Below are 15,720 nucleotides of genomic sequence, written 5' to 3'. Positions count from 1 at the left end.
AAGGTGTTGGATGATGCCTCGCTTAGTTTTCTGCATGGCATACACGTAAACATTAAATACGAGCCTCGATCGGCTCTCAGGTTGTCCTGTGAATCGGCTCAAGGAGCCGATCCACCCATGATGCGTACAAGGTGTACGATCAGATGGTGGTCCTGCTTGATCAAGATAAAGCTAAAACGACCTACTACGATATGGGGTTTTCACCGCATAATCGGAACATCCTACTCGTGATCGAGCCTGGCGGCCACGCACGGTGATCGTAAACCAACCCTAGACAAGGCCTAAAAACCAACACGAAGTTGATCCTCGGAACATCCTGTCTAGGGCTAGCAAACTACACCCTACGCGCCACTTGGATCCTTCGACCCGTTTGTAAGGCCTAACAATGTAGATATTAAACTAATCCTTGAAGAACAAGGAGCAATCATAACGGATCGGATCTACTAAACAATGATCAAGCGGGTGCCGCCCTACACCCAAGATAGGTGTAAGGGCGGCTAGATGCCTAAGGGTCGCACGACGATAGCATATGATACGATGAACAATGCTAACCCTAAAACATATATGATAACTACGTTGCTCGCCATCAAAAAGGCTTCGAGCACGAGCAACGCATGAACGACGAATAAACGTGTGCTTGCCTAGATCGCAAGATGCGATCTAGGCGACATGATGCTTACCGGAAGAAACCCTCGAGACGGGGGAGTTGGCGATGCGCCTAGATTGGTTTGTGGTGAACGTGATTGTTGTTTATTCCATAAACCCTAGATACATATTTATAGTCCGTAGACTTTCTAATGTGGGAATAATCCCAACCGGACACGAGCCCAAACTCGTCTAATCGACACGTACCCTACTATGTTACAGATACACGGGCAAACTAGCCCAAATTTGGTATATAAGGCCGATTCATGTATTTCTTCTATGTATATTCTTCAAGCCCATCTTCAATCGCGGCCCACCTCTGATCCGGTCAAATTCTGGTGATAACAGGTAATGAATATGTCACTTATGTATCTTATTTCTTATAAGTTGCTTGTTGTGTGGTAACCATGTTTCTGGGGACGCCATCGACCTGTTACACCTTTGTTGAATATCATGTGAGTTTCTATGCATGTTCGTCTTATCTGAAGTAAGGGAGATTTGCCATGAGTGAATGGTTTGAGTATGCATATTGTTAGAGAAGAACATTGGGCCGCCAACCAAAGCCATGTATCATGGTGGAAGTTTCAGCTTGGACATTAATCCTCAAATCTCTTATGAGAATATTATCTGTTGTTGAATGCTTTAAGAATTAAAGAGGAGTCCATTATCTGTTTTCTATGTTGTCTCGGTATGGATGTCCTCAAGTTGAGATCTATCAAAATCGAGAAATCAAATGCGATTTATCTCATTGGACCTTTGTACAGGTGGCATAGAGGTACCCCTTTGTGACACTTGGTTGAAACATATGTAATGCAATGATAATCCATGGAAATCCGAGCTAATTAGGACAAGGAGCGAGCACTATTGGTATTCGATGCATGAGGCTTGCAACTTATAGGAGGTTTTATGCATAACACATATGAATTATTACTACCGTTGACAAAATTGTTTCCATGTTTTCAAAATAAAAAGCTCTAGCACATGAGTAATCCCTGCTTCCCTCTGCGAATGGCCATTCTTTTACTTTATGTTGAGTCAGTTTACCTACTTCTTTCTATCTTAGGAGCAAACACTTGTGTCAATTGTGTGCATTGATTCTTACATACTTGCTTATTTGCACTCACCATATTACTTTGTGTTGACAATTATCCATGAGATATACATGTTGAAAGTTGAAAGCAACTGCTGAAACTTAAATCTTCCTTTGTGTTGTTTCAAAACCTTCTATTAAGAATCTATTGCTTTATGAGTTAACTCTTATGCAAGACTTGTTGATGCTTGCCTTGAAAGTACTATTCATGAAAAGTCTTTGCTATATGCTTCAGTTGTTTAGTCATTATCTTTACCATTGCTTTGAATCACTTCATTCATCTCATATGCTTTACAATAGTATTGATCAAGATTATGATGGTAGCATGTCACTTCGAAATTATCCTTGTTATCGTTTACCTACTCGAGGGCGAGTAGGAACTAAGCTTGGGGATGCTTGATACGTCTCAAACGTATCTATTATTTCTTATGTTCCATGCTAGTTTTATGACAATACTCACATGTTTTATATACACTTTATATCATTTTGATGCATTTTCTGGTACTAACCTATTAACAAGATGCCGAAGCGCCAGTTCCTGTTTTCTGCTGTTTTTGATTTCAGAAATCCTACACAGGAAATATTCTCGGAATTGGACGAAACAAAAGCCCACGGTATTATTTTCCACGGAACACCGAAGAGGAGACGAAGAGGAGCCACGAGGAGGCCACACCCTAGGGGGGCGCGGCCCCACCCTGGCCGCGCCGCCCTATGGGGTGGGCCCCTCGGGACTCCACCGACATCGCCCCTTCGCCTATATATTCTTCCGTCTCCGAAAACCCTAAAACAATCGACGATATTCCACGAAGAGTTCCGTAGCCGCCGCCATCGCGAAGACAAGTTTCGGGGGACGAAGTCTTTGTTCCGGCACGCCGCCGGGACGGGAATTGCCCCGGAGTCATCTCCATCGACACCACCGCCATCTTCATCGCCGTTCTTGTCTCCCATGATGAGGAGGGAGTAGTTCTCCCCGAGGCTGAGGGCTCTACTCGGTAGCTATGTGGTTCATCTCTCTCTCCCATTGTGTGATCTTTATGTGATCATGAGCTTTGTATCAGTATTAATCTATGTGCTACTCTAGTGATGTTATTAAAGTAGTCTATTCCTCCTCCATGATGTAAAGAGGACAGCGTGTGCATCATGTAGTACTTGGCATAGGTTATGATTGTAATCTCTTGTGGATTATGAAGTTAACTATTACTATGATAGTATTGATGTGATCTATTCCCCCTTTCATAGCTATTGTTGACAGTGTGTATGCTATGTTAGTACTCGGTCTAAATTGCAACGGTATTGTCTTGGATTATGATTTGATGAGGATATCCCTATGAATGGTGTTTGTCAAGTACTTGATGAACTTTGAGTGGAGCTTTTGTAGCCACTACGTGATGATTAGTGATTCCAATAGGAGAGTAATTCAGAGTAGCACAAGTGAAGAGAAGTTATCTAATTATGTGATCATTGTTGAGAGTGTCCACTAGTGAAAGTATGATCCCTGGGCCTTGTTTCTAAGTATTGAAACACCGTTTCCAACAAGTTCTGCTACATGTTCGCTTGCTGCCATTTTTATTTCAGATTGTAATTACTACTTACAATCAACCATATTACTTGTATTTCACTATCTCTTCGCCGAACTAGTGCACCTATACATCTGACAAGTGTATTAGGTGTGTTGGGGACACAAGAGACTTCTTGTATCTTAATTGCAGGGTTGCTTGAGAGGGATATCTTTGACCTCTACCTCCCTGAGTTCGATAAACCTTGGGTGATTCACTTAAGGGAAACTTGCTGCTGTTCTACAAACCTCTGCTCTTGGAGGCCCAACACTGTCTACAGGAATAGAGCGTGCGTAGACATCAGCAGTGTCTTCGACGGTGGGTGATCTCAAGTAGATGTCCCCGAACACTGTTATCACCGTCTTGCAGAACTGGTAGAAATAATCAAGGGCGGTGGACTCCGCCATCCGAAGATACTCATCTGCAGAATCACCAGGAGCTCCATATGCCAGCATCCATATAACCACCATGCACTTTTGGAGGGCGGAAAACCCGGCCATGCCGGTGCAATCGAACTTGCATCTGAAATAGGACTCGTACACTCGAAGGGCATACACAATTCTCAGGAAGAGCTTCCGGCTCATCCTGAAACGACACCTAAAAACAGTCCCACCGTGCAATGGGTCGTCGGCGACTACAACATGCAGTAGCCCTCCATTCGCTGCCTCGGCTTGCACTTCCGCGACCTGGTGTCGACCCACCACGGCGAACAATGGCTATCTCGGCGTACAAGCCGGACAAGAAAGTTAGGATCAACATGTGCCCCTCGTCTTGGGCGGCGGCTGCCATTTCTTCTTCAAAAATCTCGGCGAACATCTGCTCCTCCTCCTCCTCGTCGGAGTCCATGTCCGGCAAGGAAATTGGGCGAACACTTGTCGGGCGTGTCGACGAGGCGTGATGTGAGGGAGTTTCCCGACAGCGGAATATAGGAGAGGGCACGACGAAGCGGAATATAGGCTGTTGGGTAGAGGGACGACGGAGTTCAGGCAACCGACCGGCGGATTGGCGAGGGATGGTGCCGGCGGCGACAGAGCAACGAGAGGGAAGTGGGGATTTGCGTCGAGAAAGTGGTGGGGTTGGTGTGTTCTCTCGCCGACAGAGCGGGCCCATCCCCGCATTCTCTTGTACGGAGTCCCCGAGCGCATCCCGGAGGGCCGGGGATGGCATGTTTTCTCCGGATGAATTAAAGACCAAATCCGAGAGAAATAAGGAGTCGGAGACGTGACTGAGGCAAATAACACCGTCCGAATGTAAAAAAATGGCTGCCAGAAGTCTCGGCGGAGAGACGGCTCGAGATGGTCTAACAGCCCAACCTGAATTATATCCACAGCGGAAACTACACAAATGGAATGAATCGCTGTTTTAGATTATACACCGGGTCCTACACGTATGATAAGGTCATCGCGTGGCAAGTGCCGCATATCTAAGAGCATCTCCAGTCGCGTCCCCCAAACCGTCCCCCAAAGCGATTTGGGGCGCGCCGGACAAAAAAACGTTCCCAGCCGCGCGCCCCAAAGGCCCTTTTTGTCCGGCGCGGTCCGATACGGTGTCCGGCGTCCCGAGCCGTCCCCGTCCCACGTGGGACGCACCGGGCACGCCGGACACAACGAAATGAGAGGCGAGGAGGCGCGGGCCGGACCCGTCGGCGGCTCGGACGCTCAACCGCCACATACGTAGCGACAGTGCAGGTTGCCGTGAAGCGGAACCGTCGCATTGGCAACCGCGTCGGCGACGCGCCAACCCCGCCGGAATGGAGCGCCGACTCCTCGGAAGAGCAACCGCTGCTCTCTTTGACTTCGCGCCGCCGTTCATCCGCGCTCAATAAGACCCGTACGTACGCCGTACGTACGCCACCATTCATCCAAGCCTCCATCCGACACCTCCGGCGACGATGAGCTACATCTCCCGGCTCCCGTCCGACACCTCCAGCGAGGAAAGCCTGCCGGCTGGCGCCATTGGTGGGAGAGAGCCGGGACGCCGAGCAGCGGCGACGATTCCCCGCCGCCGGTTGACGGCGAGGAGGAATGGGCTGGGGCTGGGAGGAGGACGCGGAGGAAGAAGAGAGCGAGGACGCGGCGGCGGCGGTGGCCCGTGCGAAGGCGAAGGCGGCCAAGGCCAAGGCCGCCAAGGCCAAGGCCAAGGCAAAGGCAAAGGCGCAGCCGACGAGCACCGCCGACGAGGAGGAGGACTCCGACGCGTCGGGCGCCGACACCGCCTCTTCGGAAGAGGTGACGAGCAGGAAGCGCCACCGCAATGACGACGACGAGAGCCATCAGCAAAGAAGAAGAAGTAGATAGTTTATATGTATTTAATTATATTTTTCCGAAGTTTTATATATAATTTGTTTATGTTCAACCGATTTGAATATTAGTAAATAGTTTTTCTCTAGCTAAAAAAAGTACTTTTAATGTTTGGGGGCGGCGTTTGGGGGACGCGGCTGGGGAGCGACGTCCCCAAACGCGGCACGAACAAAACACATCCCCCAAACGCTCGATCCGGCGTGCTTTGGGGGACGGTTTGGAGGACGCGGCTGGAGATGCTCTAACCCCTCTCCGTGTCAAGCCTAGCCATCGGCCATGCTGATTTATGAGGGCCGAGGACTTGTGACGTCGGTCGTAAATGCTAGCTCCGCACATGTTTATCCTTTGCGAGACAGCCATACATCAATTGGTGGAGTCATAGGTTGCTAGGACAGTTCATCTGTCTACTACATTGCAAGGGCAATAAACAAGTTTTGGAGTACAGTGTGCAGCACTGTTTGCGATTAAAACAATGTCTGAGATGAGACGGAAGTGACCTTAATCCGGAAAGTGTCTTTTACATATGGATGCCAATGCTCTCTTCGTTTTCAGATTTTTGAAAATTTTGAAACCTCATATTTCTAAGTCTTAAAGAATTATGGCGTTAAATATATAAGTAAATATATACGGATAGGGTGTATGAAAAAAATCCCATTAAATAAATATTTTGTATTTTTAAAAGTATAAAAAAGATAAATTTCTAACAGTAAATGGTAGTAAAATAGTATTACAATAGCGTATCCTTTTGTCAGAAATTTATTTTTTATTTCACAAAATTTAAAGTATTTTTTATCGAAACATTTTTGCATACACTTCTCACGTACATATCTATCTATATATTTAACACCATAAATTTTGAGAACATAAAAGTATGAGATTTTGAAACTTTCAAAAAGGGCGCGCCTAGGTCACAGGCGACTGAGAATTTTCTCAGTCGACCTGATTTCTCGCTTCTAGCTAAATCCCGATCGATTAGTTCTTTTCTTTTGAATGGATCCCGATCGATTACCTGAACTACTGGCCTGATACGTTTTGTTTTGTTGGGCTTCGGGTTGATGGGCCATTTTTTCATGTACTATGCTGGAAGCTGGACACACGAACCAATTTATTTCTACGCTTTTTAGCTTAGCGCCGGACGTACTAGAGACTGAGAGACAAGTAACTTGGAAAATCAGTCGTAAAACCGTCAAAAAAAAATCAGTCGTAACACATTTTCTACTAAGAAATTCGTGGTTACAACTCATATGTAACAGCGAAAACTCTTAGTTTCAACCCATGTGTAACTGGAAATATTACAGTTTCAACCTACGTGTAACTGTAAACATTGTAGTTGCAACCCACGTGTAACTGAACAAATCTTAGTTGCACCGCACGTGCAACTGAAAAGATCAGAGTTCCAACTCACATGCAACTGGAAAGAATCGCAGTTACAACCCACATGCAACTATTGCAGTTGCAACCCAAGTGCAAGTAAAAATTGTCAGTAGCAACCTAGGTTTAAGTGGAAATACTTAGTTGCGACACATTTGTAACTAGGAAAAAATATCAATTACAACGCATTTGCAACTAGAAAAATATCAGTTGCAACTCATCTGTTGCTAAAAAAAAATCTCACTTACAACTCATATACAACTAGAGAAATCACGGTTGCAACCTGTGTGTAACTAGAAATATCACAGTTGCAGCCAATGTGCAACTGAAAAAATCACAGTTGCAACCAACGTGCAACTCAGAAAAAATAGAGTAAAGATAAAATGAGAAAAAACAAAAAAACCTAAAGGGGAAAATAATAAAATAGAATAAAAACAAAAATAAAGTATTACAAAAAATCTTTACCTACTAATAAAGGAAGCAAGGTTTCTCCCCAAAATTTTCGTCCGTTTTTTAATCATCCCTAATTTTCAGATGAAATTACAGTTAATGCCACCGAAATACGAAGAAAACGTTTCGTCTCGGAAGAAAAATATCAGCGCGTGCGTTCTCCTGCCCACGCAGGCGTCTCGTACTCACCCCTGCACATTGGCCTTCCTCTTGGGCCTGCCATTTGGTGGGCTTGTGTATTGGTATTTAGGCAAACCAGCAACCGATCAAATTATTCTCAAATAGTCCCACATCGTTTCCTTATGATGATTCCAACCGGTTTATATACACTCGATTTGCTTGGAACATCAGCAAGGTGAATCAACAAGAATTAGCACCACTGATTACTTGGTCGGAAATCTCCTATGAATTAAAGGAGGGTGTTGCCTATGTTACCTGCATGAATAGCCTCGATCTAAATCGCTTGGCATATACTATCGTCCACATCATGAAGGGAAAGACCGAAAGAGGATGAGGGGAATACATGGTGATGGAGGATTTCGAGACGGACGGAGGGAAGGGGAGGAAAAGATGAACTGTGTGGGGCTCTGGGGAATAGCCAGGGGCTGGCGACACGATTCGTGTCCAAGATGCCGAGTTGGCTCAGGTTGCGCCGCTGCTCTGAGCTCGATGCAGGGGAGGGAGAGGAGGTGGATTGGTGATGATTGTTGTGGCGGGGTGCGATATTTGTAGAGAATGAATGGAGAGATTTTTCTCTGTGTGGCAACGACCAAAGGAACGCTGGCTGAAACTGGATCCATGGACAGATGAGATTTGGGGATATCTTCACGCCTTGGTTGAAAAAAAAAGTAGTGGCACTTTTTCGTTGAGGTGTTGTGGCTTTCCAGAAAATATACATCAACGAACGAGGTTAATTCTTCTTACCACCTTCATAAATTATTTTTACATAGTATTTTTGACAACCTCCATAAAAATTCCTTTTAGAAGATTTCAGAAAAAACAATGTAAGAAAACAATCTAAATATTCGCATTCTCCTTCCTGATTTCTTACTGTCTTTTGCTCAACTTTAATAGACTATTTATTTTATTTCTTTTGCTCAGTTTTAATGGATCACTTTATTATGTATGTATATAGGTCTAACTTTTTTAACCATAGGAACGCACGAGTACTTTTTCTATCTATCTTTACCTACTAATGAAGGAAGTAAGGTTGGTTCGGTAGGACTCCTGACCCCTTCGCTTGGGTCGTCTAATTATTTATGTGGTCCTACATCGCCTAGAGATATCCCCGCTCGGGTCAAGATGGGCCATCGTAGGTGCGTTGCTAGGCCCAGCTCTACATCGGTTCCATCATATTGTTAAAAAGATATCTAGATTAGTTCTACCGTCCCGATGTCTAAATTAGTCCCACCTTGCTTTGTTAAACTGAGTATCACCGCCGGTTCACATACGCAAGTTTTCTCAATCAGCAAGCCATCTAGGAAAGCATGAGCACCACAATTTCTTAGTCTAAGAAGGAACTATTGAATTATTATATGGAAGGAAGCACCAAACAAGGGAAAAAGATAAAGGAAGCAACAAAAAAAGGGGGAGGCCGCCGCCCCAAAGTAGAGCTCACATATTAGAAACGGGTCTGGAAAGGGTGCCACAAAATTGGCGGGGTGGCGAGCGTCGGTCGACGCACACCGTTCGTGTGAGGAAGAGCCACAAGGAAATAAGGGGGGGGAGGTATTGCGAGGGAATCGAGCTCTAGGGCGAGGCATATCGATAAAATATTAAGCCGTGCAATAAGTGAGACGTTCTAACGCCAAATCAAAATATTCAATCTTAAATAACCCCTATAACGCATGCGCAATTTGTGATAGTGCGAGACATATTCACTAAATAGAATCTACAAGGTTAACAATCTATTATTCCGCAGCAACGTGCGGGCATTGTCCTATCACATAATAAGTCAAATTACCGTATACGGTGTACCGGTTCGTTTCATCGTAAATCTGAAACAGTTTGCATCTCGTCCGTCCGGAGTGGGCCTTGGAAAGCATTTGTTGTCGGCCCAGCGCACTTCAGAAACGAACCAGAACCAGGCCTCCACCTGCCGGTTCTCTCCCAAAATATAACAGGACGAAAATGTATAGTTCAATAATCCCACCTCGCTTTATTGTACGGACTTGCACCTATTCATATACCTAGCTAATTGCCTGGATTATCAGCAAGGTGTCCCCAAAATAGCATGCACTGCTGACCCGTCGTATCATGTGTGGGGTATTAAAAATACCAGAACGATGGCCAAAGAGAGGATGGAAGGAAAGAAAAAAAAAACAGAATGCACAGACGAGACTGGAAAGAAAGTCGAGCTGCGGGGTGAGATCGAAGGAACGAGCCCTAGCTGAGCACCGTGGGGATGCAAAAGAGGAAGGCCGGCGTGGGGGCGCTCAGGCGCGTCACAGAGGAACCGAAGACAGGGCGCGTGGCGGCGCCAAGCACTGCCGGTGGGCGGAGGAATGGAGGCGAGGTCCGGCGGCCCAGCAAGGCTGGGAGGCGAGGCAAGGGGCCGGGATTCCGGCGGAGCGAAAGCTGGCGGGGCCGCAGCTTGTTGCGTGGCTCCACAGAGGAGAGAGGCGAGCGGGGCAGGTGCTGAGAGGAGGAGCGAGCGGCTCGTGGTCGCTACGCTCGGGGTGGGGAGAGAGCTGAGAGATAGTTGTTGGGGCTACGGACCCGATGGCAAAACAAGATGGCCGTACGATTTAGACAGTTTAGTGTGTGTAGAGACATACAAATCTAGAAAAAATCTAACCCAATTATTTTTGGATGAAGGAATATTATGAAGAATTGAGCGTAAAGTATGTGCTGCTCAGTAATATAATATTATTTGTTATTTTGACCGGCCTCAAAAAATAATTATGCACGTGACGGGTTATAAAAAATATCAGGCATAATAAATTGTACTAAATAAAAATAAACCCGTTGCAACGCATGGGCACTTTTGCTAGTAATCATAAAATTCAGAAATTAAATGATACAAAGAAAACAACAAAGAACCACCCGGCAAAACAACCATCGTGGTTGCCCGTTTAAAGATGAAAACAGGACATCACGTGCACAATAACAAAGCACACACACGTAGAATAGCTAAGCAAGAAAAGATGAATAGCCCACATGCATAGAACAAAGTCCAAATTGGTAGGTACATGTATAAATCAAATGGGCCGGACAAAACACACAGCCCAACACACGTACAATCCACGTCTTCTGTGTACACGGCATGAGAACGACAGAACATAGCGCGAATCTTAGCGCTCAAATCGAACATCCATTTAGTCGACTGAGATTTAACTAATTCTCAGGCGTCTGAGAATTAGCAAATCCGTTTCAAAAAACTAAAACCAAAGGGAGCACTAGTGCCCATGCTGCCCATGCGCATCAAATCCATGTATCCTTGGGGAACGCCGTTCTTTGTACTCGTACGCGTTGTCTGTGATCGAAAAGCAATTACTCGTAAAATTTGAGAGAAAACTAAAGAAATAGCTCACGGAACACATGACTCCCGATCCACAAGAACGAAATGCATGCATGTTGGCAGGACCACGACCCTTAACCTATGCCTTATCAGTAAGACGCGAAAAGTTCAATTAGTAACCCTAACAAGTACTCCTAACAAAATGCACGTGACTAGCTACTCTGCAAAGCAGACAGATTCCTTATCTAAGGCGTCGCTTGAGCTGGAACTTTACGCTTTACACTGTGTCAATGGTGCTCTGTCCTCTCCCCATCTATACACCAATTATTTTTTTGACTTAGAAACACGTGACAAATGAGAGCCAAGTAGCTTGCCCTGTTCTGCGAGAAAGCTAGACAGACAAAGAGCGTACTAACATCTGTTGATAAATAATTTGAATCAAAGAGCGTACTAATTTTTTCGAAAAACTGTGATACTAACTTGGATCAAATATCGTGCAAAAAATTTAATTATCTGGCCATTGAAAGGATAAATACTGCAGAACCAATAATAACACAAATGCAGAACGGAAAGATATTTACTACACTAGTAATGGGGCACGTGCACATGCACGTTTTATTGACTCATAAATTTATCAAGATATAATAGTTATATCAATCATAATAAAAAAATTCATTCGAATCGATTCAAACCCTCGTGAAGGAGAAGTGAGAGTTGAAATTTGTCATGCTCTTTCCAAAATATTTTGCATTCTACTCATCCTCACTTGTATACAATCGGCGCAATTCTTGAGAAACCTCTAGGATAAATATATTCAGCCATAGGAGACATTCTCAGCCTTGTTTCTTTTCCAGTAGATTACCACTCGTGGGATTAGCATTCATATCTATAGTCGTGTTCGTTAGATCTGTAAACAGGAAATGCTCCACTGATCCAAGAGGGAACGCAGGTAGACGAATATTCTTCACGGGCAAAGAATGTGATGTGAACAACTAATGGGGAAACACTATAATCAGTAAACATGAAAGGGATAAAAACATATACCCAACATGTGGAGAACATAGCATTGAGTATTTGAGCTAGTTTGGGCAAGCTGAAATTTGCACCTTTATACATTATTCCTGACATATTTGGAAATCCATATTGTTTCAAAAGAAGTATAACTGAACCTATAAAGTAATCCGAGGACAGTACACTTACCCATGTAGAAAATAAGAGTTCAATTCTTGCAATACAGGGTTGCAATAAGAGTCCAAATCTTGCAATAAATCGGGGATTTGGTTACCGGATGAAATACCGCGGTTACCGGCCGGTAACCGGAATTCTCAGCCCCTCTGGTAAAATGAACTTATCAGCCAAAAAATCTCATTCCATTTGAATTTGTTTTGAATTTAGACTGATTGGTTAGTTCAACCTAAACCGTATGTGTTCTCTCTCCACTATGACCCCATGCCCCAATTCCTTTGTCCTAATCTTTCACTTTCTTTTCCTCCAAACCTTATTTTCAAAATATTTAGATATTTTTCAGTTTGAAATTCAAATTTTGTTTGAGAATCTCGTCCGGTATTTGACCGGTTATCTTCGGTAACCGTGGTTACCGGAAATCCCAATCCCCTCTGAGATTTTTTTCAGACCGGTTATTTATTAATGACATATTCACTGAAGAAAGTTGTAATTCAGCCACCACAAAAAAGCGATAAGGAGTGCATACTTATCTTTTCTGCTGTCAACTTATCAGAGATTAAAAAAAACTGTATTATAACTATCTGCTTGCCATCTCATATATAAATAGCAGATAAAATTATTTCATCAATCATTGCAATCTACAATGATTTTGTCCCTAAGTCAAGTGAGAGTGTAAGGTTTCTCCATTTTGTTCCAAAAGAACTATAACTGAACCTATAAAGTAATATGAGAACAGTACACTTGAACATACAGAATATAAGAGTTCAATTCTTGTAATACAGGGTTGCAATAAGATTTCGAGTCTTGCAATAACTGAACTTATTCTTTGGAGAAAGTTGAATTCAGCCATGCCACACAAAAAACGATAAGGATAGAGTAAATTCAGAGTACGTACTTAATCTTTTCTGCTCTCAGTTGCAGTTTTATATATGAATAGCAGCTAAAATTATCGCATGAATCTGGTGGCAATCTACAAAAAATTATTGTATTGTTATTTTTCCTCATGTGAAGTGAGTGTAGGTTTCTCATGCAATACGGCATTCTCTTCACAACTATCGTGGACAAGGCAGATGAAATATAGTGAATAATATTTTCTGCGCAATCAGTTCATACTTTTCTGACATTTTTTTGTGAAGTTAATTGTTGATGTTAAAAAATGATTTGCATCACTCTGGAAAAGTAAAGACAAAACCAATTTGCAGTCTGACTCAGTTCAGCAGCATCTGCTAATACAAAGCTTGTGTTAATTCTTAAATGTTACTGCCCAGCAAGCAGTATGGTATTTCTGTCGGTGTGGCATAAAATAAACATTTGTATATCAGACTGCTAAAGCAGAGCCATACCCACGTCTTCAGGCCTCCTTGGCGGCGGTGGCAGGTGCGTCCTCCACGGCGGACTGCAGCGTTGGCTCTTGCGGCGACTCACTTGGGGAGCGCGAGGGATCAGGATAGGGCAGGAGGTCACTCGCAAAAAAAAGAGAGGATAGGGCAGGAGGGGAGGCGCGTATGGAGGTGGAGGACATAGAGGTGCGGATGGAGGCGAACGGAGGACTGAGGGCGGCGGCGATGGTGGGTCTCAGCGTCGCCGGCGAGAGGGTGGTTCTGGAGGGCGCCGCAGTTCGTCGCGGGGAGAGCGTACGGTGGCGGCGATGCGCTGGTTACTCTCGGTCTCGGCCTCTCGTAGGAGCTGAACAACTGCTCTTTTGATGTTCAAAAAAAAAACTGCTCTTGTTTCTAAAAAAAAAAAAACTGCTCTTTGAGGAATGAAGCGGTACGTGGTTACTCAGCGTTCAACGCGTTTGAGGTGCTCAACATTGGGTGGATCTAGGTCGTTCGATTTCTTTAGTGAAGGGTTCAGATCATTTGGATCTCCAGCTCTCTCTCTTTTTATATTAGTGGAGATGGAGATAGTGGAGATGGAGATTACATGGTTTCTGACATTGTCACACAAACACTCGTGCTCCATGGTTTTTTCAATGCACGAAACCCGAGATAATTCAGGCCTGCCCACCACCATGAGCACATTCAAAATACTCCGTCCCTTCCGTTGGAAGGAAGCAGAGGCCCATCCACTGACAAAGGACCTACCACTACCCTCTGCACATGGGCCCACTATCCCGAATTTCGCAGAACTTTTTCATAAAGAAATGCTACGTCTCCACGAAACACGTCCTCAAAAGTCCCGCACGGCCCACGGCCCGCCGCATGGGCCATGGCCTGGCCCGCTCCGTCCTAACCTCCTATATAAACCCCGCTCACCCCGCTTCATGCCACCCAGCCCCTACACACTCCCACTGGGATTTCACTGCCAGCCATGGCCCACTGGTACCACAGCTTCCTCATCCTGCTCCTCGCGGTGGCTGTCGTCGGCACCGGCGCGGCCACGCCGCGGCAGCTGTTCCTCGTCACCCAGGCTCCCGTGACGCTCACCAACCACCACGGCCAGCTGCTCACCGGCAACCACTCCGTCAACCTGCTCTGGTACGGCCGCTTCACCCCGGCGCAGCGCGCCACCGTGGCCGACTTCGTCGCCTCCCTCTCCTCCCCCGCGCCAGCCCATTCGCCGTCGGTCGCGTCGTGGTGGGCCACCACCGCGCGGTACCACCCGGGCGCGGCGCGGCTCGCGCTCGGCCGCCAGGTGCTCGACCCGTCGCTCTCCCTCGGCCGGCGGCTCTCGGAGGCCGACCTCGCGTCCCTCGCCGCGCGCCTCTCCCCGCACCGCGGCTCGGTCGCCGTCGTGATCACCGCGCCCGACGTCCTCGTCGACGGCTTCTGCCTCTCCCGCTGCGGCCTCCACGCCTCGGCGTCCGCCGCGCCGCCGAAAGGGAGCACCCGCGCCGCGGCCACAGCCACAGCCACACGCGGGCGCGGGCGGTTCGCGTACGTGTGGGTGGGCGACTCGGCGGAGCAGTGCGCGGGGGAGTGCGCGTGGCCGTTCCACCAGCCGACGTACGGCCCGCAGGCACCACCCCTCGTAGCCCCGAACGCGGACGTGGGGATGGACGGGGTGGTCATCAACCTCGCCACGCTGCTCGCCGGGGCGGTCACCAACCCGTACGGCGGCGGGTACTTCCAGGGCCCCGCCGATGCGCCGCTGGAGGCCGTGACGGCGTGCACCGGGGTGTTCGGCGCCGGCGCCTACCCGGGGTACCCCGGACAGCTGTCCGTGGACGCCGCGACAGGGGCCAGCTTCAACGCCGTCGGGGTCGCCGGCCGCCGGTTCCTGCTCCCGGCCATGTGGGACCCCAAGACCTCGCAGTGCTCTACGCTCGTGTAGAACACATCAAGATCGAGACTAGGTGCGATGGGAGTAATAATCGATGCGTTGCAGTAGGGCGAAATGGCTGGGGCTTGGTGTAAGGAATGATCGGGATGTGTGACGATGTTCGTCTGTATGTTCGCGTGGATGTGTGTTTTTAATTGTTCTTGTGAATATTTCGTGGTCAGAATCGAAAAGAAAAAAATATTAGGTGTCTGTGATAATATTAGGTTTTAATCTTCGTGTTCTGTACTATGGCATTGTTGCTGACGATCTTTGTTGGCTCGTGGTATGATTGGTCTCGTTTCGGACAGCCGTGATTAAGGTCGAGCGAACCGCCGCCATGTACTCTGCTTTATTACTGTAGCTGAGAAGTGAGAAGAGCGCCGAGAAAGGCACGAACAG

The 15,720-nt window shown here is 46.5% G+C and overlaps 1 protein-coding gene across 1 annotated transcript; it reads left to right on the top strand.

The window, feature by feature from the left end:
• Nucleotides 1-14,370: 14,370 nt before the first annotated feature.
• On the top strand, nt 14,371-15,385 carry LOC124651582 (protein EXORDIUM-like 2). The gene has a single exon (XM_047190643.1). It carries the CDS (start codon nt 14,371-14,373, stop codon nt 15,331-15,333), a length of 963 nt encoding a protein of 320 aa, XP_047046599.1. The 3' UTR covers nt 15,334-15,385.
• The last annotated feature ends 335 nt before the right edge of the window (nt 15,386-15,720 follow it).

This window comes from Lolium rigidum, chromosome 1 (genome assembly GCF_022539505.1).
Source record: "Lolium rigidum isolate FL_2022 chromosome 1, APGP_CSIRO_Lrig_0.1, whole genome shotgun sequence".
Taxonomy (NCBI): Eukaryota; Viridiplantae; Streptophyta; class Magnoliopsida; order Poales; family Poaceae; genus Lolium; species Lolium rigidum.
This window is presented reverse-complemented; position numbering and strand designations above follow the sequence as displayed.